At 29.4% G+C, this 22,284-nt stretch overlaps 1 protein-coding gene and 1 pseudogene across 1 annotated transcript; both read right to left on the bottom strand.

The window, feature by feature from the left end:
* Positions 1 to 5,305: 5,305 nt before the first annotated feature.
* Positions 5,306 to 5,972, bottom strand: LOC111042577 (annotated as a pseudogene).
* Positions 5,973 to 6,918: 946 nt separating this feature from the next.
* On the bottom strand, positions 6,919 to 22,248 carry LOC111042576 (dynein beta chain, ciliary-like). Its single transcript, XM_022327228.1, has 41 exons — positions 22,114 to 22,248; positions 21,816 to 22,049; positions 21,034 to 21,212; positions 20,835 to 20,970; positions 20,559 to 20,693; positions 20,213 to 20,475; positions 19,942 to 20,143; positions 19,493 to 19,717; positions 19,207 to 19,417; positions 19,013 to 19,140; positions 18,473 to 18,904; positions 18,140 to 18,313; positions 17,724 to 17,919; positions 17,268 to 17,380; positions 16,712 to 16,905; positions 16,412 to 16,631; positions 16,173 to 16,334; positions 16,077 to 16,091; positions 15,002 to 15,547; positions 14,468 to 14,941; positions 14,246 to 14,372; positions 14,030 to 14,163; positions 13,451 to 13,579; positions 12,826 to 12,979; positions 12,433 to 12,575; positions 12,208 to 12,377; positions 12,003 to 12,141; positions 11,742 to 11,906; positions 11,477 to 11,670; positions 10,900 to 11,413; positions 10,525 to 10,695; positions 10,248 to 10,399; positions 9,861 to 10,161; positions 9,616 to 9,759; positions 9,409 to 9,546; positions 8,949 to 9,350; positions 8,637 to 8,879; positions 8,382 to 8,564; positions 7,583 to 7,756; positions 7,355 to 7,503; positions 6,919 to 7,253 (listed from the first exon to the last, which is right to left on the bottom strand). The coding sequence occupies exons 1-41, from the start codon at positions 22,213 to 22,215 to the stop codon at positions 6,959 to 6,961; spliced, it is 8,562 nt and encodes a 2,853-aa protein (XP_022182920.1). The 5' UTR covers positions 22,216 to 22,248; the 3' UTR covers positions 6,919 to 6,958.
* Positions 22,249 to 22,284: the final 36 nt, after the last annotated feature.

The raw sequence follows: 22,284 nt of genomic DNA on the forward strand, positions 1-22,284 counted from the left end.
ATAGGCCATTATTATGCTAAATACCTCAATTATTTTACTATATAACTTTTTTTCATATGATTTTTCCATTTTTGGCGTTTTTGATCTGGGGGTGCTAAATTAAAAGCTGGGGGTGCTTAGCACCCCCAAGCACCCCCCCTAGTTGCGCCTATGTATGTCAGTAAAAACCTAACCTAACATAATATACAATTATAATATAATAAAAAATATTCAAAAGGCTAACCTTATTGCGGGAACCTCTAAAATATCCCATTCGACGGACGCGTAAAATTCGGGTAAATCAATACCGACGTCAACAACTAGTGAACCGCTGACTTCATTTGCATGTCTCAAATCCATCACCTAAAAATTAATATTTTTTATAAGACGACAATATAAAGCACATGATGTAACCAAAGTATATTTGGTGTTGAGCACAATTTTCTATTACCAACAAACAGATCTTATTATGATATTATATACAAAATGATTTTTTAAGGGTGAAAATTTATTTTCTAGACAATTATTAACGTTTCTGGAAATATTTTTTTTTACATAATTTGAAATAATTAACAAACTCTATTGCTGAGAACAATTTATGCTTTTTCTATTTTTATCGCTATGATTAATTAAGTTTTTCACTTTTTTAAATGACAGCATACATTTTTATTTTCATATAATGAATATTTTTATAAAAATTTAATTTCAAACTTGTAATTGATTAGTAAGGTGAGAGGAGTGGCATTGAGAAACACGGACAAATGTTAACTCACTTCTTCACTTATCAAAAAATCTATTCCAAACGAAATTAAAAATGAAAATCAAACATTCTGTTCGATCTTTAATATCGAGGGATGAAAAAGTAAGTTGAACCAGTAGTTGTAAGAAATAAGAATCAAATTTATTGAAAATATTTATTTATGGTATGCAATTTTTTCTAGGTTAAACAAGTGTTGGATGGCATACTTATTACACTTCCAGAACCGTTTAATTTAATGGATTTGATGAGTAAGGTTGAACTAACTCCATACACCATACGCATGTGTTTCATTAAGAGAATGTTTCCGTATGAATGGGTTAAAGGACGAAATTAGAAGGTCATTAAAACATCTATGTTCAGGATTAAAGGTACATTTATTTGTTTAATGATTGAATAACACAGGATAAACAGTGGACAGAAAATAGAAATTATATATAAAATACTGTCTGTCCCTTCACGGCGTTGCCTGCTTAGTATTATGTGTAGCTACATACATATTTGTCAACAACGCGTAGTTCAAAAATATATTACATTATACAATTTAAGCGACCATTTTCTGTGCTGAACCACTGTGCAACGTGGGGAAATTTAATTTTTCTATCATCCATTCAGAACCTAGTCTCCTCGTCACATTCTATGATCACAACGCTTTCAATACCATCAACCACTTTGGGCGTACGGTTATTTTCATCTGCTGTAGTAGTGGTCGAAGACTTTGGGATTTTTAACGACAGTGCTGTGAAAGGACGGTACTTGATTGGTTGGAGATGTTTGCGTTGTTTTTCTTTTTTTCCCCAACTCTCTGTTTCGTTTAAATGGTTAAGGCTAGACAACTCGGAAATTTTTCTTTTTCCATTTTCTTTAGTAGTACTCTGTTTAGACTTATTGTCAAAATCAAGTGCACGAGTGCACTTTCCTTTTCTAATATTGTACTTAATTTGTTTGTGTACATTCGTCACACGCTGTCTCATAAGTTTTAAAAACCGGCCGCATTTAAACCAACGGTCGCCTTCTAGTATGTCTTGTTTGACTGTTTTAAACCAAGATTCAACGGTAGCATTACTCTGACGGATTTCAATGCCATTGCTGAGTTTATTATTCATAATAGGTGTCCACAGTGCTAAGAAAGGTACACACCCAACTATAAAATCGTGTAAATATGATTCATTATAATATTCATTAATGCTTATATTTTCAATATTTTCAGCAGAATTTGAGGCTTCAGATTTAACCTGTTCTTTGATTGACTGAAATCTACACATCATGGAATTACTCGTGTTGGATTCGCATAGAAATGTATTTATTTCCTCCGAGTGATCCTCACCTTCGTTGTTCGATTCATTTGGCAATTGGTATTTATCATAACACTTGGCTCTCATTGTACTAATGGCATTTTTCGTGTGTCCTATACCATAAGGTGACAACGGTATTACTGACAATATTTTGAATCATTGTTCAACATCTGTCAAACTGATTGTGTTAAAAACGTAACAATTAATAACATCATTTCTTTTCATTTTTTTTACAGCCATACGATGGTTTATCTCAGATTGAAAATATGTGTGGACATGGTTTACTATAATTTTTGTGTAATGATTTGCACATATATTTATGATGGTGAGATTAGATTCGTCGTGGTTTTCAACCTGCAGTACTCTGTAACACCAGTTAAGGTAGTCGAATATGGAAGTAAAACCATTCCATCCTATACACAAGGCATTCATTTGGGCATAACTGAAATCTGTCAAGATATTTGTGAATACTGGCCAAGTCAGTTTGTGTTACAAAACGAATGCTTTAAAAGCGTTCAGCCATTGTGAAATCGCAACAATGTTGTGTGCTGAACTAATCATTTCAACAACAGGACACGTGACACTTGAGTCTCTAGGTAATGGGACATAAACAACTAGAACATAGTACAGAACCCTTTTGCTGTTCTTGTCAATTTTCCTGACCACTGTACTAGTTACATCCAAATACCCAGTTACTGGTTTTTGTTTTTTAATCAGATTTTTGAGTATGTCCAACTGCTCGTTACTATAACAGTGAACGGACGGTGTGCCGACATGCTTTACAAAGTTGTTTTCATTGTCATTACACATATTATACAAGGTCATGAAAATCATCTGTATGATAATCATCGGCACTTAAGGCCTCTGATCTGATTTTTCTGACGACGTCATCTGATTTAATGCCATGCAAATTACCACAATTCAACTGAGTGGGTGATGCCATGTCAACAGCGACCGACCTGAAAGAAAACGCTTTTGTCTTATTTAGCGCTTCTTTGTGTAAGTCTCGCTGAATCCCTTTTACGTGGTTCGTGAGACCATTGTCTTCTGGATTGTGATGGTAATTTAAACCAGAACTATATACTTCCGCCCGAAACTATGGTTTTGAGGCTGGACGTCTTAAAAATAACCTTTTTGGTTACCACTCTATTGAATCTGATAACAAATTATTTGAGTTTTACTGTGGGATTAGTAAATCTATGTTTGATACAATTGTTGATTTATGTTCAAAAGTTTCTTTTAAATATTATTGATTGGAATGTTGAAAAATTTTGTTTAAAAGACCAAATCCTTATGACTCTTATAAAACTAAGATTGAATTTAGCTTATCCAGATTTAGCATTTAGATTTAAGACTAGGGAATCCACAGTAGGTAATATTATATTAACATTAATAAGTGTTCTTCATGAAATTTTATTTATTAACTTAATGAATACAGTACCTTCACAGAATAAGAACCAAAATTGCTTGCCAGAATGTTTCAATAATTTTCAAAATTGTAGAATAACATTAGATTGTACTGAAATTTCATGAAATATTCCTAAATCCCTTTTGGATCAAAAGCTCACATATAGTTCTAATAAAAATAAAAATACATTGAAAGGGCTTATTGGAGTGGCTCCTAATGGTGTTATTACTTATGCTAGTAAATTGTATCCTGGATCCACTTCTGATAAAAAAATTGTAGGCCACTGTGGAGTATTAAATATATTACAACCAGGTGATTTAGTGTTAGCTGATAAAGGCTTCCTAATTTCAGACTTAATGCCTCCAGAAACTTCCTTAAACATTCCCCCTTTTCTTATGTCTCCACAATTCACTCCAAGTGAAGTTCTGAAAACAAAGAGCATAGCTAGAGCCAGAATTCATGTTGAAAGGGTGATGGTTAGGCTGAAGAAGTTTAAAATTTTAACATACAAACCAAAAGCGCTTTATACAAAGTCATCATTAGTATTTCAATTATGTGCTGCATTGGTAAATTTCCAAAATCCAATAATAAAAGAAGTTGAGCATCTGTTTGTAAATAATGACAACACATAAAATATAAATTCCAATATTCAGTTTTTATTTGTTAAAAAAATTATAATATAATGATAATTATTTACTATGTACACAAATAAAATTTTTTTAAATTATATTATGTAATTATTTATTATATATATTATATTATAAAGCCATAAAAGATATAAATTTTATAATGAAAATGTAAGTTTTATTAATCCATTTGTTATAATTATATTATGAAATTAACCCAAGTATATTTTTTTTTAAATTATTTTTATAAGAAATTCCTAGACTATAAAACTATCCATTTCAAGAATATAAAATGGAATATATAGAAGGTTATAAATATTGTTATGCATAAAAATTAATTGTCTGTTAAAATATAAGGTATGAATTTATGATGGTAAAAATTTAATAAAATATCAATATTTGATGACCAATTTGGATCTTTATACATTTTGAAAGCAACTAAAGAATTAGTAGTCCATATAATAAGAATTGCAGATGACATTTTTGTCATGTGCATTTGACCTTGTATTTGGTCATAATATTCATGGTTGGAATTTAAAACGAAATCATTTTTATTTATATTAAAGTTAATGATGTAATCTTTTGAATTTGAAAGTGCAATTTTTAAAATTTATAAGGACACTTAACTTCAATGCAATAAAAAGAGTTTTCATCGAAAAGCAAACCATCTGGACTGGCTCCCAAAAATCCAGATTCATGTAACCAAATGCCAGTTTTAGTCACAATAGAATTGTTAGCCTTCTCAAACTCTTCAATTGCAATACTTTCATGAGTTTTCCCCCATTCAATCGATTTAACTCCATCCACAAAATATTTTCCTAAGAGACCTTTAAAAAGTGAATTAGGATATCGATTACTTTTGACCGATTTTATTATTTTATGAAAATTACTCGAAGTAAGGCAAAATTTCCTAGAAAGACACCATTTTACATTTGCATATCGCCCTATGGTCATTGAAGCTATATCTTTAACCTGTTCAAAAGATAACTTACAAATGTCAGACAACATTTGAACACTATTTTTAGAATTTCTAAATTCTGAAGAATTAAGAACATTTTCCAATAGAAGAATATCACTTAAATCTTCAACTGGAGGTTCTGGACTTAAAAACCATGAAAATCCAACTGTTTGATTAGTTGCTGTTAATTTATCAAAGCATAAAGCTTTAAAATCAATATTGTGTGTATCAGTAACAGCTTTAAAATTATTTTCATACATATCATCAATAATCAATATTTCATCATTTTCTCTTACAGATTTTTTTGACCAGCTGCATGATATATCAGTTACAGATATATTAGTATGCCCATGTAAAAGAAGTGAAACCATATGATGGCATTTTGTCAAACCTGTCGGACATGTACAGCTGGCATGTTCAATATTTTTATCTTTGAAAATTATCTGTAAAGATTAAATATTACAATTATTTTAGGAATCATATTATAAATGATACAATCAAAATCACAAAGTTATTTACCTTAACATCATACAATTTATTTTTCATACTTGCATGCACTTGACCACTAAGACTAAGTATACCCACATCAGGTATGTAATTAAGACTTTTGACATAGCCACATTCAAAAGAATTTTCTCCTTCAGAAAATATTTTTTTATCTATATATATAAGAATCTAACTTGATTTTGGAGATGAAGGAAACTGGTTTTGAACCCTCATTATAATAATAATAATAATTAACTAATTACCAATTATTTTCATATATTCACCGATAACGATGTCTGTTTCTTTTTCTTTTATAATCGTTGTATTATTTGTATAGCCAAAAAATAGTCTTATGTTTTAAATTAAAATATAAAAAAATAATTTCTTCCGGAGGAAGGTCGGGCAGCTAGTCATCAATAAAATTAATGATGCACAAAAGCTTGATGATGCTGTGTGACGTCATATTTTTTAACTGGAAAAAAATCATTTTCCTACATTAGTAAATTGACTAATGAAGGATAATATATATTATACTCACTTCAAAAAGGAAATCTGACACTTTATTAGATCACTGAAGACCGACAAAACAAAGCTTAGGGCAAGCAAATGGCTCAAAAAGAAAAAAACAACAAATTATTATATATATAAGTATAGTAATAAAACATACTTATTATGTAAAATGGAGGGAGAATAGTACATACTTCTATGTAAAAATTGCAATAGTAAAAAATATTAATAATACTTAACTGATTCGTGCACATAGCACATAGTACATAGTATGGAGGCCACCAAAAGAAAAAAATATTTTTATTCATATTTTATTTTATAACAAACATATTATAATAATACAGTATAATACACAAGTTATCACCTTATTAAATACGCTATAGAAGAACTTCCACCGCCATAGTTTTTTTTTAAATTTATCACTTAGAAAACTAAAATTATTAAATATATTTTTTTTAAAGAGGGCCAAAAAACAAAGGCTTGCATGGCCACATTCGGGCTGTGGGTTTTAATACCACCCTGGTATGTGCTATTCTCACTATTATAATAATATTGGTGAATTATGGATGCATGTATTTAGGCTTAATATGTATGAGTGTTTTTGTCAGATTTATTATGAATTATGATCATAAAAATGTAACAAAATATTATATAACTTATCTATACATATAAATATTTTATATTTTCATTTATTATTTATCTCTCAAAACTCTGAAAACCAATGTTAAGAAATGAGTTGCAGTAAAATTGTGTTTCATAGAAAAAGTATAAGTAAAACAAAAATTAAAACAAAGATTTCTTTGAAAGCAATAAATGATTTTTTTCTTTTTCCTTTTCTTAAAATTATTATTGTACCTATTTATGATTTATAATGATCAAATTAAATAAACATAAACAAAACATCAATTTAAATCACATTTATTTGGTACTCAGTATTTATAACTATACACTAAGTAATATTGCTACACCAGCTAAAATCCATTTGGATGGCTTTTGCCATGTTCTCAAATTAAATGTCCACACGTATGTTGGACCTCTTAGTTTAATTTTGTAAACTGGGCATTCGTAAATATTTCTCAAATCTTGTTTGTCTTTGATAATAGCTTTAAAGTGTATAACCGGCATTATTGGAAACAATTCTTTCGGAATCGAATCAACAATACAACCTGTGGTTAAATCCCAACGAGCACCTTCTAATATCAATCCATTTATCATGGCACCTTCTCTAGGTGCAACCCTACAAATCAAAAGAAATCAAATCAAATCATAAACATGATTAATAGTTTTACAATATTCAATATCAGTTTCCTCAATTTCTAGGATTATTTGTTTGCTTACGTTATTTCTTCTTCATATCTTTTTGTCACATCACATTGTAAGCACATTTTATCTAAAGGCCATCCCATTTTTCGAGCGGTGGACTGCATTATAGCAGTTAAAAACGATTGTGGGTTGAAAAACCCACCTAACCATACCGACGATGGAAGCTAAAACAAAAATGAATTAAATATATGTTTTAATATTTGCAATAATTTAGTAATTTTTTGTTGATAAATTATAGTTTACCTGAAATTCGCTAACCCAAGACTCTAGTTCACGCAATCTCTTTAATAAATCTGCATACCAAGCTGCTAAAGATAATAACGATGGGTAAGCACGCTTTTCCCAGCTAGGCGGAACTCTATCCATGAACAAACATTCTTCTAACGCCTCCATCTCTGCAGTTATTGTCAGTTCCCCCTAAATTTTAGAAAATACCATTTATGTATTATGTAAAATTCAATAAATATAAGTACCTAGTGAAAATCATAATGGAAATTGAAATATGGAAAAGATTTTAATTATAATAAGCAATATAATTTGGTTTCATTGTTTGTTGTGTGCTTTGTCACAAAAAAACATTCCATTCCTACACCTAAAATTAAGGCACATTCAAATACAAAGCGGGCTGACCGTGCAATCTCTGCAAAGTAATACAACCAGATCGCTGCCCGCAGAGGTCTAAGTACCCATTGGCTACAGCAGCTGGCTCTTTGTTTGACAGTGGGTTAAGAAACTCAATTATGAAAGTATTGATTGAATATAAATACCTAAAAAATTCTATTGTAGAAATTATAGAAACACATTTTTCTAAATTTAATGATGCAGTTGAACATGAACATGCATTTCAAGGTTAAAATTTTAACTGAATTTTTAACTATGTTAACAATATTGAATTTGTTTCTTTTGTAAATTGCTTGTTATTACTTTTTTATTAAATTAACTTTAAACTAAACACTATAATACTATGATTGCTATCTTCTGTTCACTGTATTATTATTTCCAGTGTAATAACTCTAAATCATTAGACAAATATATAATATACCTTTAATCCTAAATGTAGCTCTTTTAATGATCTTCTTATTTCGTTCATTAATCCATTCATGCGCTCACATTCTTGAAATGAAACGATTACGTAAGGAGTTTGTTCTTCAGCCTTACTCATCATATCTATTAAATTAAATGGTTCTGGAACTTTATCAAGAACGTCGTCCAAAGCTTGTCTAACCTAGAAATAAATTGCGTACCATTCATAACTATATGTCCAATAAATTTGATTTTTACCGCTAATTCAACTTACTTTCTCATCCCTTGACATACCAGTTCCGCCAGATGATCCAGAATCTCTAGGCTGCATTTCCAATAGAGTCTGGAATAAATTTTCAGACCTTGTACTGAGTGTGCCAAGTTCAGCATTTGAATGTAGCCCATAGAGTATAGGGCTTTCTGATGGCAGCAAATCATCTATATATTCATGATATGACTTATAGTCTGTATTTGGAGGGGCCACAAAACCAGGTGCAAATAAAAGATCTCCTTCCATCTATATTTTCAAATAACAACATTTATGAAACCGTATTGCGTGTATAAATATACACATTTTTAATAGTACTAGATCTGGATTCATGAAGACTTCAAGGTATGTCCGACATAATCTTCTATCCCAATCGTCGGTAATGTGTCCACCATACATGATCTCTCCAAAAAGATATCTAAGGTCCTCCCAAGGAACTTTATTGTTGGCTTCCAGGTAATTGTATAATACATTGATAGAAATAGTCAAATCACCCACATTAAATGGATATGATCTATTCCATCCTTGAGCTCCAAAATTTAATCTTTCCTGTACTGATGCATGAAAATAACATAAACTAAACAGAATTGCTTTAAATTCTGCTTCTTTAGAACACATCTCAAGTGTGTCTTGATTAAAATTATCTAAAGCTTTATGTAAATTTGCCATCATTCCTGTTGGTGGTTCGTTAGTAATTTTGATGGAAGAATCTAAGACACCCTAAAAAGACAAACAACAATTTTACAATTAAATATTACTTCATTTATATAAGAAATACTTGAGGAATAATGTGATAGAGTGGGTCAGCGGCGGGTTCAGCACTAATGAATATTCTATAATTGACATGTGGATGTTCAAAAGATGCTTCCATTCTTTTATCCAAAGAAGGCAGCCATTTTTGTACTAGATGCACATTCTTTTAAACATAAATAGTGACTTATTAATGTTAAAGTGAGTTAAGGGTTAACTATAATTTTATATTTACTTGTAACATAACCCAATTACCCAACCGAGAACTTAACTCTATAGCATCTTCTGCCACTTGTTCTTGTCCTTGCCCTAAAGATATGTTATGAAAGTTCTTATTTTCAATTGTAAATCCTTTTTTTTTACCAACAGCTTCAACGTCCTATAACATAATATGCTTGTAGTAAGCAAGTAAATTGTGTACTTGCGTATGCTTAAAACATTTTATATATTAAAAGATATAGGTGATAATGTAATATTTACGCGTGTTGGATCAACTCCTGCTGATAATATAAAAAATACAGGTGTTTTACAGGTAGTTTCTTTGAATGAATCAATGAACTCTGGAGGTCTAAAATTGGTATATTTGAGACCAAGAACATCTTGGACGTATACTTTAGTAGCATAAGTCATTCGATCAGTTCTTAAAGCTCTTATTATGCAAAGTCTCTGGAATGGAGTTTTGTTTTTCCATTCTTGAGGTAGTTTATCATTCTCTGGAGCTTCTCCATCAATGTATAACTGCCACCGTTTACCCGAAGTTTCAATATCCTTGTCTAGACCTCTTTAATAATAAATACATTATTTAAATAAATGATTCATTATTATAATAAATTAAGTATTTATTAATAGTGCAAATTTTTTTCTTACACAAATTCATCATCAGCTAAAACAAGTGATTTTATAGCTCCCCATACATTTGATGAAATAAAATCAAATGGACTAGTTAATCCAGAAATTGCTGGCCTTCTCAACAAATATTCTAACTCTATCGGTTTTATTTTATTTGCTTGAATTTGTACCTACAGTATAATATATTTTATCAATTATTATCATTTATCACTATTCAATAATCATTAAAAATTGAAATAAAATGCATGTAATGAAAAGTAAATAACTCTTCATCACCATATAGTTGTATGTGTACCTGAATAGTGACTTGACAAATGAATATTAACTTATCCTTTTCAAATAATCCTCTACTAGTATAAATAAATGTTTGATAAGTTATATTATCCACCAAATTGACTATTCGTTTATTTAATGTGTCTGCTTTTTCTGCTTCTCTCATAGCTCGTTGGAAGACAACACTAAAAGCCTTTATAAATAAAAAAGAGAATAATAAACAATTATTATAGCTGATTCATATAATGTAGTTTAAAAATAATCTGAAAAACATTAATAAGTTGCATTTTAATAAAATATTTTTAAAAAAAATAAGAAATACTCTGTAAATTAATAAACTTAAATGGCACAAATCAACTTTAAAAGCAATTAGCTTGTCTTAAATTTTATAGTTTACCTCTAAAGAAAACTGATACATTGGATTTATTTTTATCAAATCATTCATTATAAAGTAAACTATTGATGCTCGTGTTGCAGCAACGCGATATTCTTCACGGGCAGAGTCAATTTCTTTTGATGTTATTTTTGCTTCAGCCACTTTTATTTCAATTTCTGTAGCCGTTTTTTTGGACTTTTCAAGGTTTAAAACAAGTTCTTTGTCACCGAGTATCTGATCACCATCAGCTGATGACAGTCTCTGTAATAGATCATCTTCGAGTTGTTTTAATGTTATTTTAAAACTATTTTGTTGTTTAGTCAGATTAATCCTCATTTTTTCTAAATCAGGTCTTTCAACTTTCACAACTTCTGCTAATAATTGATCTTCAAGTTGATCACGGTTCACAGTGAAGTTAATTAGTGTTGTCTGTGCTTGCATTTCAGGTTTGTAATGTGGGTTTGATAATTTTGTGTGCAATATAAGACGGAAATTTGGATTGTAATCAATCTCTTTTTCACCGATTTTTACAGCACTAAAATTGCATATGAATGGAAATCAAATATATGTATTATTTAGCAGAGAAAAATTTGTTTACCTTCCTTTTTTTATCAAGTTTCGGCCAATAATGTTATCCAAAACGGGGTCAATGTTTTCACCTATATTTTCGATCAACAGAACGTTCCCATCTCTTACACAAACTTCTATATCAAATAAATAATTTTTATAGTTCAGTCTGGTAATTCTTAAGCTTCTGCCATATTTTGTTTTAATCCATTTAATTCCTTGAAGCTATTTAACAAAATAATCACAACTATGCTGTACTCATCAAATAAGGTTATAAAAATAAAAATATAACGTACTTGAGGATCAACCATCAATGGCCATCTAACAGAATTAGTTAAAATTGTTGCATTTTCAGATGACATCCTATCATTTGGTAGACCTTCATTATTCCAAGCTGCAATTTGTGCATCATCAGTGAGTAAAGATAGCGGATCTAAATTATCTGTAATTGGTATCTCGGGCTGAAAATTAATATTTTAATAATTGAGGAGCTCAATATAAAATAAATTGCACATTTTGATTTTAATTCAATTTGTTTACACATATGATAAATTTACCTTAACTTCTTTGAAAAAAGGTAACCATGCATTTTGAATTAGTTCTTGACGATACATTTTTGTAAAGTAACCTACATATGATACAAAAGCAGAAACCATAAGAGTATCCCCAGGTAAAGTTTGCAAACTTTTTTGCAATCTAAAATGTAAAATAAAATTGTTTATGGTTCTATCCTTCTAATGAAAAAATGCTAAAATAATTTACGTCGAAACACTCTCTTTCCAACGGACATTTTCTGATGCTAAGCCATTTACAAGTCGGTTTGCTAAATCAATCCTCATAGATGTTTCATCAGCTTGATTTTGACAATTAGTTTTTTCAGCTACTGCGCCATCAAACTCGTCGGTTAAAATTTTTTGTTTCCTTTCCAATTCCTTAAATTATAAGTTATATAAAATACTACGTAATTGTTCATAAATTAAACTTTACAATTATCATATTTCTAAGCTCCATCAGTTTATTCCTAGCAGCGCTCAGCTCTTCGTTTGCTTGATCCCGAGCTTTTCTTTTAGGCTCAACAACTTGCCAAACGGTATTAAACTTCATTATATTTATTACCCATTTACATAAACCTTGAATATGGAAGTTCAATGTTACAAATTGTAATAAATATAAATGTATTATTATTAAAAATGTATACAACAAATAACTTCAAAACTGAGTTTATCCCATATTATAATTTATATATATTCAGTATTCAGGTAGGTATAGTTGAAGATATGCATTATTAATAAGCATACCTATATAATTATTACATAAATAATAGTAATAATACTAATTATTTAAATTATATTGCTGAAATAAATTATACTTTTTACTCACCAGCAGCAGCTGAAGACTTTGACGCGATTAGGTCTGGGTCAAATTCTGGATCTTTCAAATATGGCTGAATTGCTTTGACTACATCCGGGTGTATATGCTCTTTATCATAGTTTATAAGCGAATCTAAAAATCCATCAACTTTTGCCATCATTACCTAGTTATATACACAAATAAATTATATATTATGTTTAGTAGATAATATTAATACTTAACATTTGCTATCAATGAAGAAACAATAAAACCTCATTAAAAATAGTGTTGGTTACCAAATAGATCTATTTATTACTTAAGTAGGAATAATGTATATTTTATATGTGTAATAAAAATAGATTGAAATTTGTAAAAAAAATATATAAATACACTCTATATTTTTATAGATGTTATACTAAATTCATTTTATTATAATATATAATTAATTTTAATTTGTAAACTTAAAATGGGTTGTTTTTATTTTACCTATTCATGTGATAATTAGAATTGTATTTTCATTTCAAAAATCATACTTCTATTATATAACTGAATACATTTTAAGTGTAGCCGGTATAGGTATTAGGTATACATTATAATTTGGCATTTTAATGAATATAAATTACATAGTTTTAATAATATTAAATTAATTAGGTACCTTGCAAGCTTTCCAGCTTCTATCCTTTGGAACTTTTCCTTTTTTGGCTTGTAATACCATAACTCCTGATACTACATTTATTACAGCTAATGGAGGTGATCCAAATGATTTCAGTTCTGTTAAATTATTCTAAAATATACAACAAAAATAAGTTAAATGTTTGACATCACTATGTATCAGATAACACAGTAAAAATTTAACATAATATACTATATAGATAGTAGGTACTTTATATTTTATAAACATTTACATTCAGCTTTTACTATTTTATTAAAATATGCACCATAATCTGTATGCACATGTAAATTTACACATAATTTAAATGCATATCGATAAAAATAAAAATAATATAAATACAATTGAAAACTATAAAAAAAAATATTTGAATAACATATTAATGTATATATAGTACATATATATGTATTTATGTATTTTATTTTATTCATTCTTTAAATTTATCTTTATGGATTATTTTCATTTTGGAAACTTTTATAACTGTACATATTTTATATAAATTAATTTATTGACTGTTTCCAATGTATTTAGTTTTAATATACGTTATCAACATAGTGCATTTACTTTATTTAATGTATCTAAAGCACTTTGTGCAGCTACCAACGCTGGTTCTGCTTTTTCTAAATCTTCTGCACACAATCGTTGTTTCAAACCAACATCTTCTTCAATCAATTTAACTTTGTCTTCTTCTTCAGCAGCTGTAAAAAAATAATCGTTAATTTCAAACAATTAATTTTCATTTTAAATAATAAATTAATAAAAAAATATAAAGAATAATACCTTTGTATTTTTCATACTTCACTTTTTCTGTTTCTTTTTGGACCACTTTGATTAGCTCTTCAGCTTTAGTATTTTTCTTAGATAATTCAATCTCTTGTACATCTAATTCGACTTTTAAAATATCGACCTATGTTTATAAAAAAAATAGCTCAACTAAATAAACTGTTAACAGCAAACATAATTGTTAAATATATATAAATAACTCATTTTATTTTGACTTACTTGAGCAGCGCACGATAAAAGTTGTTTAATACCATTTTGGAATCGGTAGATTCCGTACTTAATATCATTGGTCTTTGACACTAATAGTTTCATGTAGAGATTAATTTGTTCCAAAAATGATTTTGGCGTTGTATAATTGTAACGACGATCATTTGTTAAATACCTTAGTGACATATCATTTACTGAACTATGCACATGGGACATAAACAAAGATACTGATCTTCTAAGTTTGACTGGAAGTTCGACCAAATCGCCTAAAAACCTGAATGATACGGATTCCAATGCCTCTTTAGGCCATTCGTAAAACCAGTTGATAGAAGTGCAAGTAACTAGAGCTGGAAATCGTCTAGATCGAACTCTTAATGTGCTACCAACGGGTGAAAAACACAAGACAATTTTTATTAATGACCTCACTTTGTTGATGAAAAAATGCCAGCAGTTCTCTTTAGTTTCAGGTAAACCAGATGCTTTAACCTAAAATTATAGATTGTCAATTTAACATTATTAAGAACCTAATCTAACCTATAATAAAACCTCTGGGGCGATGGTTTGAATTATATTATCAATTTCGTCATCAGCAAACAGCTCTGGAATCTCGCCACTGGCCAGCATATCATTAATGAGCACAAGGAACTTCTCATCGGCCACTTGAGAGTCAGTCATCAGGAACATGATGCCAATGTTTTTTAACCCTGCCTTTAGATATAAGGTGGCTAGGTCAGCTTTCAAATCGGCAATGCCATATGAAGACCTCAACTGTATTTGGAATGGTTCTAGCGAAGATATAAAAGCTGATAGGCGAGCCAATGATTGTTTACCGCTGCCACCAACACCAACGAGCAACGCGTTGCCTCTAGGAAGTTCAAGAATACGGTTTATCCGGCAAACGTGTGACATCGCGTCTTCGAATAGCACTAAATTAATAGCCCCCAGAAATTCATTGTATGACTTCATTGCATCGTTTAGTAATTTTTGGAGTATTGGCCATGACCTCACAGGCATGTATTTTTGATCACCAATACCGTCCGCAAAATGTGAATATATCAATGGGCTTATCAAGTATTCATTTTCTGGTATATCCTGTACACATAAGATTAAGACTTAAGATAATAGTAATAAATTGAATTTATAAATACTTTTAAAAAAAAATGTTTTTTTCTTTTTAAGGTATGTTAATATCGTAATAATTAAATTATGTTAAAAATCATATTATGTTATATTATATTATATTATGTTTGTTTTAAATTAAAAAAAAAATGTTATTTAAATTTACTTCTAAATATTAGCTATAATATATATTAATAAAATAATTTAAAAACTGTAGGTATGTTAGTGTTAACTTGTGCTTGCATGGTTAAAGGAAAAAACTGCTGGTCTTTCTGAATCAAAAATTAAAACCACAATGAGTACCCCTCTGGTCATAAATAATATAAAATGAATTGTTTCTTATAATATTAATTTTCAAACCCTCAAAAATAAATTATCAGTTTGTAAATAATACCTAAGTTGATTATTTATGCTGAAATTCAATAAGTTTTATATATTTCCCAAATAATTGAGAGGGTTGAATACTAATAGTTGCATAATGAGTAAAATACAATTATCTTACCTCAATTACTAGGTTCTGCATGAAAAAGGTTTTGAATTGTTACAATAAAACACTATTACTGTGTAATAAGACGAATAAATAATATAAAATACTCACACTAAAAGTTTTCTTTATTTGTTCAGTAATTGTTTTTGAAAAGGTTTCTTGATCTTTTTTTTCAATCAATTTATCACAGTAAATTCGACTAGTCTCGTGAAGCCAGAGGCGAATGAAAGAACTAGTATTTGAGACACATTCACCCGTGGTGAACATAATTCCCTTAATAACAAAATAATATTAGTATTAATATTTAAAGATTTCTTCTTTTTTTAGTTAGGCATAGAGTAGGATTTTACTTGAAAAACATTGCTCATATCTCTAAGATTGAATATATAATGAAACTTAATAGCTGTAGGCAAAAATACTGTAAGAATTTTGTCATGAAAATTGATCGCCAACTGTACAATTAAATCTCCTAATTTTAACACGGTACTGTTGAATTTATTAACTGGATTTTTTAAATGTTGAGTTAAAATCGAAGAGTAGATTGAGTATAATGCATCACGTGATGGAAATCTAAAGTACATGTTATCATAACAAAATGAAAAAAAAAATTATGTATAAATCATGAATAGTACGCAATACTAAAGAATTACCCCATAGCAAAAACATAAAAATGTCTCTGCAGTCGAGAATCAATAGTAAAACTTCCAGCAGTTGGATTCATACTCGAAGCAAACATAACGTTTTGTATATCTTTTAGACATAATTTTGTCCTATCATACCAATGATTGTAATCCATAAATTGTCTGATGAGGGTATGCGGCTGCACGGTTCCATAAGGATCGACCTTTAATTAAATTTATTTAAATTTAAAAATATATACATCAAACAAAGCAAAAATTATTGTTATTATGGATTTGTAAAATCAATTTTAAGATTCATTAAAAATTATGATAAACTATTTTTGTAAATTTTTCAATCAAATTTTGGTAAACTATTTGTATCGGTATTATCTGAAAAAATTACAAATAGCAAATAATAAATTATTAGATAGATCATTAAATGGAAAATTTAGATTTATTTGTTAATTTATATTACACAAGTGACCATTTGTCGTTGTATGTCAATATTCTTTTTTATCACAATTCCAATATTATATTCATATAATAGTTATTTAAATTAAATATTATATACAAAATATTAACTTACTTCGGGCATGTTTATATCGTCAATAAAATATATTAGTGTTTTACCACCCGGTGGTCCAAAGTTTCTTCCAGCTTTTTTCTCTAATGGTTTTTCCAAAATCTTTTGTAACATTTCTAATAAAGATAAGTTATAATATTAAGACTTATAATAAAGTTTTAGTAATATGTATGATTGTATGCTTTAAGAGATCCATTTTTGAAATTATTGTCATAAGTTATATTTATAAAAAACAATTTAGCAGTATAAAACTATATAAATTCATTAATCATACTCATATAAAAGCATAGAGTTTATAGTTTTGCTGCTAATTATGTATTACTTATTTTTATTTACAAAACGCATGCTTAAAAATAAAAGATGAAAAATAATTATATATGAAAACAAATAAAATAATAATAAACAATCATAAATATAAATATCTCAATATGTAAAAAATTAGTTTTTTTGTTCAAGTACCAGATGTTGTGTAGAAATTAAGCGGTACATTTGCAACAGCGTACAAATCATTAGAAAGTGATTTGAGTTTATCATTAATTATGACCGATTTTCCAGTACCAGCAGCTCCGACCAACATAATTGCCTTTTTCTTATCAACCAATAAATCAAGGAAATATCTAATCCTAGTTGTTTCTATTGTGTTTACTAGTGTTTGCTGTAAATAATTATAACTTAAGTAAAAATATAACTCATTAAAATCAAGAAAGCCTAGACCTAAAAACATAAATTATCATAATTTAAGACACAGGGGATATTAATATTTAATAGTATCTAATAGTATAAGGTTCAGAAACATTGTTATTGTAATCATATTTTTTTAAATTGGTATGATATATGATGATAATTTTTTTTTTATAAAATAATATAATCATTACTTGTAGAGGTATATCTGGATTCAGTTCGAATGATGATACAAGATCTGACCAAGGAAGAAACTGTTTTGATTCAGGATCGATGAAATAATTGAACACACTTCCTGATGATGGGATTTTAATCGTTTTAAACTCTGTTACCCACCATTTGGAAAATTCAACTCGCCAATCAATCAACTATGTAAACCACAAATTTAGTATTATAATCACAAAATATAATTAATGTACTTATTATTATAAACATGTAAGGTATATAATAAATATTAAATACATTTTTTTTAATTATATAATATGGGAATGCTAAATACATTAAATAATAATACTAATTATAGGAACCTGATCTTGGAAAGTTGCAGAACCGAAAGCCCAAAGACAAGTAAACACAAAATACGTTTCGTACACATCCCTAGTGGTTTCCGGGGGACAATTGACGGGAGTCAGAAGACAATCAAGTAACGTGCACAACATTTGTATGTGCGTTATTTCCGGTATAGGTGTTATGATTTTGAATTTTGTTTTGAGCGCTTCTAAGCAGATGGGCACATATTTCTCAAAAAGTACCAGAAGAGCAGCTTTTTCAGTTGCATTATCCCTAGTGTCAATCCAACTAGAAACATATGGATTCCAGCCAAGATCTGTAGGGTTTAGGTAGAGTATACCAGCTCGGGAAACAGTGGCTGGTGTGGCAGACCGCAAATTGGATATCTCAAATAACAGACGCATTGTTGGCGTCAGGGCAATACGTTCATTGCTTGCCAAAGTCAACACCTATAATGTATAAATCAAAACAGTTTGTATGTGTGGGGTAATGTAAACTTATTTATTATCCATAGCATACCTATATAATAATCGTGAAAGACTAAAAACATTTCTAACCTTATTATCGTCCATCACTGTGTTTAAAGACTCAATCCACATAGGATCTATGTCACCGTCCATTACCATCCATCTGGATCCATCACCAGACATTTGTGATTGATCTCTTATCAGGCACGAAAATAATCCTAGAATACAATGTTACTGTAACTACAAGCAAGAGCCAAGAATTATACCAGTGCATAAACACTTACCGTCCACCCATTCTCTGGTAGTCGGACTAATTACGCCAAACAACTCGTCATTAGTTACTGCTTTTGGTTCGATGTCATTATAATACGGTTTAAATTTCAAGTTTGCATAAGTTCTATACAGAGTTTTCCACACCTCAGACTTGCCCGTACCGGCTAAGCCAATTATAAAAACTGAATGCCTAACTTCTAATAACTCCACTAGTTGCACTACCTACGTGAACAAAATTAACAATTCATATTATCATCAATAGAACGTACAATATTTTTTAATTTTTTTTTCAAAGACCTTGAGAATGAAATTATCCTCTGGCTGGAGTTTCAAGTCAATTGTAGCTTGACGAACTTGCTTTTCAAATTCAAAATCACGTTTTCGGGGCACGTCTAGTGCAGGGAACAAATCACCAATAAGTCCCATAAATATAGTAGTATCTTCAGTTACAATTTTTGGAGTGTTAAAATCTCGAAGAGCTCGCATTAAAACTTCATCTTCGGGACGATTTCTATCTGCCCGCTAAAATTAAAATCTGATAATTGTATGATATTTATCTCAAGATAAATATGCATTTTAAATCTTTAAAGATCATAATGTAGAATACAATTAAATTGTTTAAGATTGATAATATTTATTGTGTTATAAAAGTACTACAAAAATAAACTAAACACAAATGTGTAAGCAATTATTTTAATTTAACATAAAGAATAAAAGAACCATAATATAAATAACAACATTTTTACCTTCAATGATCCGGCAACAACTAATAACGACTTAATAGCTCTTAATCCCCAATCATAATGATCTTGTTTTGATAAGAGTTCTTTGCAAAGCGAGTAAAGCGTTAAGAATTTTCTAGCAAGTAACCTTGCGTTTTGGAAACCTTCAGCAATCAAGTTAATTTCACAAATTAATTCAAAATCTGGTACAACCATAGCACAAGGCCTGAATAAATACATTTAAAATTAACAAGCATGAAACGATGAAAATGTTAGAAAATGTTCATCGACTTACCTGAACAATGTTTTAAGATTTTCAGGAAGTTCTGCTCGTCCCGCGTATCCAGGGTTCATCGTAATAAACATACCAATAGTTGGAATGAGATTAACATTATCACCCAACAGAAAACAGGTGTTCTTTTTCGCTTTAATGGAGTCTAACACTGATTTAACTTGAGTTGCCACCACGGACAATACTTCTACGGATATTCTATTAAATTCATCAAAACATCCCCAAGCACCAGTTTGAGCAAGACCTTTGTATATATTACCACATGACTAGAATTGAGAGATTTTTTTTTATTATGTACATATAGGAAGCAAAATATTTTATTAAGAAATAAATAGTATTATTAATTCACCCTAAAATCCATTTGTTCGGAACAATTAAAAACGTAGACCATCATTCCTATAGCTTTCCCTAAATCTTTAGTTGTCTCAGTTTTTCCAGTACCGGCTGGTCCAGCAGGAGCTCCACCCATTATTAAATGTAATGACTATTTCAAAGCACAAACATTAAAATTAAATATAATTATTCAACATAAAATGACTTGATCAAATAGTATTTCATTATATTATTAAAAATACATTATACTTAAATTTCCATACAGACCCAATCGAAATGTAATGCAAATTACCTGTGTTAACGTTATATAACATCTATCTGTCAAGGGGGTCACAACCAATCTAGGAGTATTTCCCAAGTATTCATACCAATACCGAAATTGCGCGTCACAAATGTTGGCAAAACAATCTGATTCTTTTAAATCCCATCTTTTATAAAACACAATTATGTTTAAACTCCAAAATTAAATATATAGTATTATATTGTGTTACCTGTGTCTTAGTTGACATTGCCACTGAAAAGCAGAACCAGTTTCAATTTTCTGTTGAATCATTTTTGCAACTACATCCCGGCAATGCACGTCAATAGTACAAATTGTGTTCACTTTTTGGCGGTCTCCTTTGGTCAAGTCTTCCAATAGTAAATCAATAAGTTCATTCAACTGCACTATCTGAAAACATAATAATATGTTTGGGCTGGGTATATATTATAACAATAATATGCTTTCTCAGATACTTGTATGATAGATTATGATTAAAATATTTTAACACATATAATATAATAATTTTAACCTATTTTTCCAAGAGAATAAAACGATCAACAGCCATTGTAACCTAACAGATAAAAATACTTTAACACAGCTATTTGAAAGTAGTATAGTTCCATAGTTAAATGAACAAATCATATGATATAATATGTACTCATAGTTATTCACAACAATGGTACCTAGCGCAGACTAGCCAGCTGGTCCCTACCCCAATAGTGGACACACAACCATAATAATAAAATAAAAAGTGATTTGTGTACTCGCAATTATAATAATAACAAATATAATGAAAATACAGTTTGAACAATACTAATATACCAAAAATATATATATATAATATATATACGACGCATGTTTGTGAGTGGCCGGTCGGTACACATGCACACAAATTAAAATATTATGATATCTAAGAAAAAAAATATGAGCGTTGAGCATTCTTGGATTTAGCTCAAACAAATTTATTAGTATTTAAACAATAAAATATTTATGAGAAGAAGTTAAAATTACTTGTTTTTTGTTGTATTCTTTTAGCGCGTTTTCATGACCTATTTCAAGTTGATTAAAGGCATCGTTAGTTTCAGCAGTCCACCATATTTGAACACCACATAAAGCTGTTTGAGCTGGGTAATCAAATATCCATAATCTTCTTGGTTTCTCATCATAGGATCTTACTGCTTTGCTAAAGTACTGACGGCCTGATGAACGCATTATATCTGTCAATTTATTTAGCCATTTTTCAACCTATAATTGTAAATAATTTTTGATTGAATAACAATATAAAACCGAATTCCTTGTAATTTTTTACTTGTCCAGAACATTCACAGCTTCCATCAAACTCAACGTATTCGCCATCTTTGGCATACATGCCAACCCCTAATTTATCTTTAATAAACTTTATTTTTGCCATAGAGTCATATAATTTGATCAAATGTCTGCGATTATATTTAAATTTATTATTTATTTAATTTTTTTTTTT

The sequence above is a fragment of the Myzus persicae genome, unplaced genomic scaffold, assembly GCF_001856785.1.
Source record: "Myzus persicae strain clone G006 unplaced genomic scaffold, MPER_G0061.0, whole genome shotgun sequence".
NCBI lineage: Eukaryota > Metazoa > Arthropoda > Insecta > Hemiptera > Aphididae > Myzus > Myzus persicae.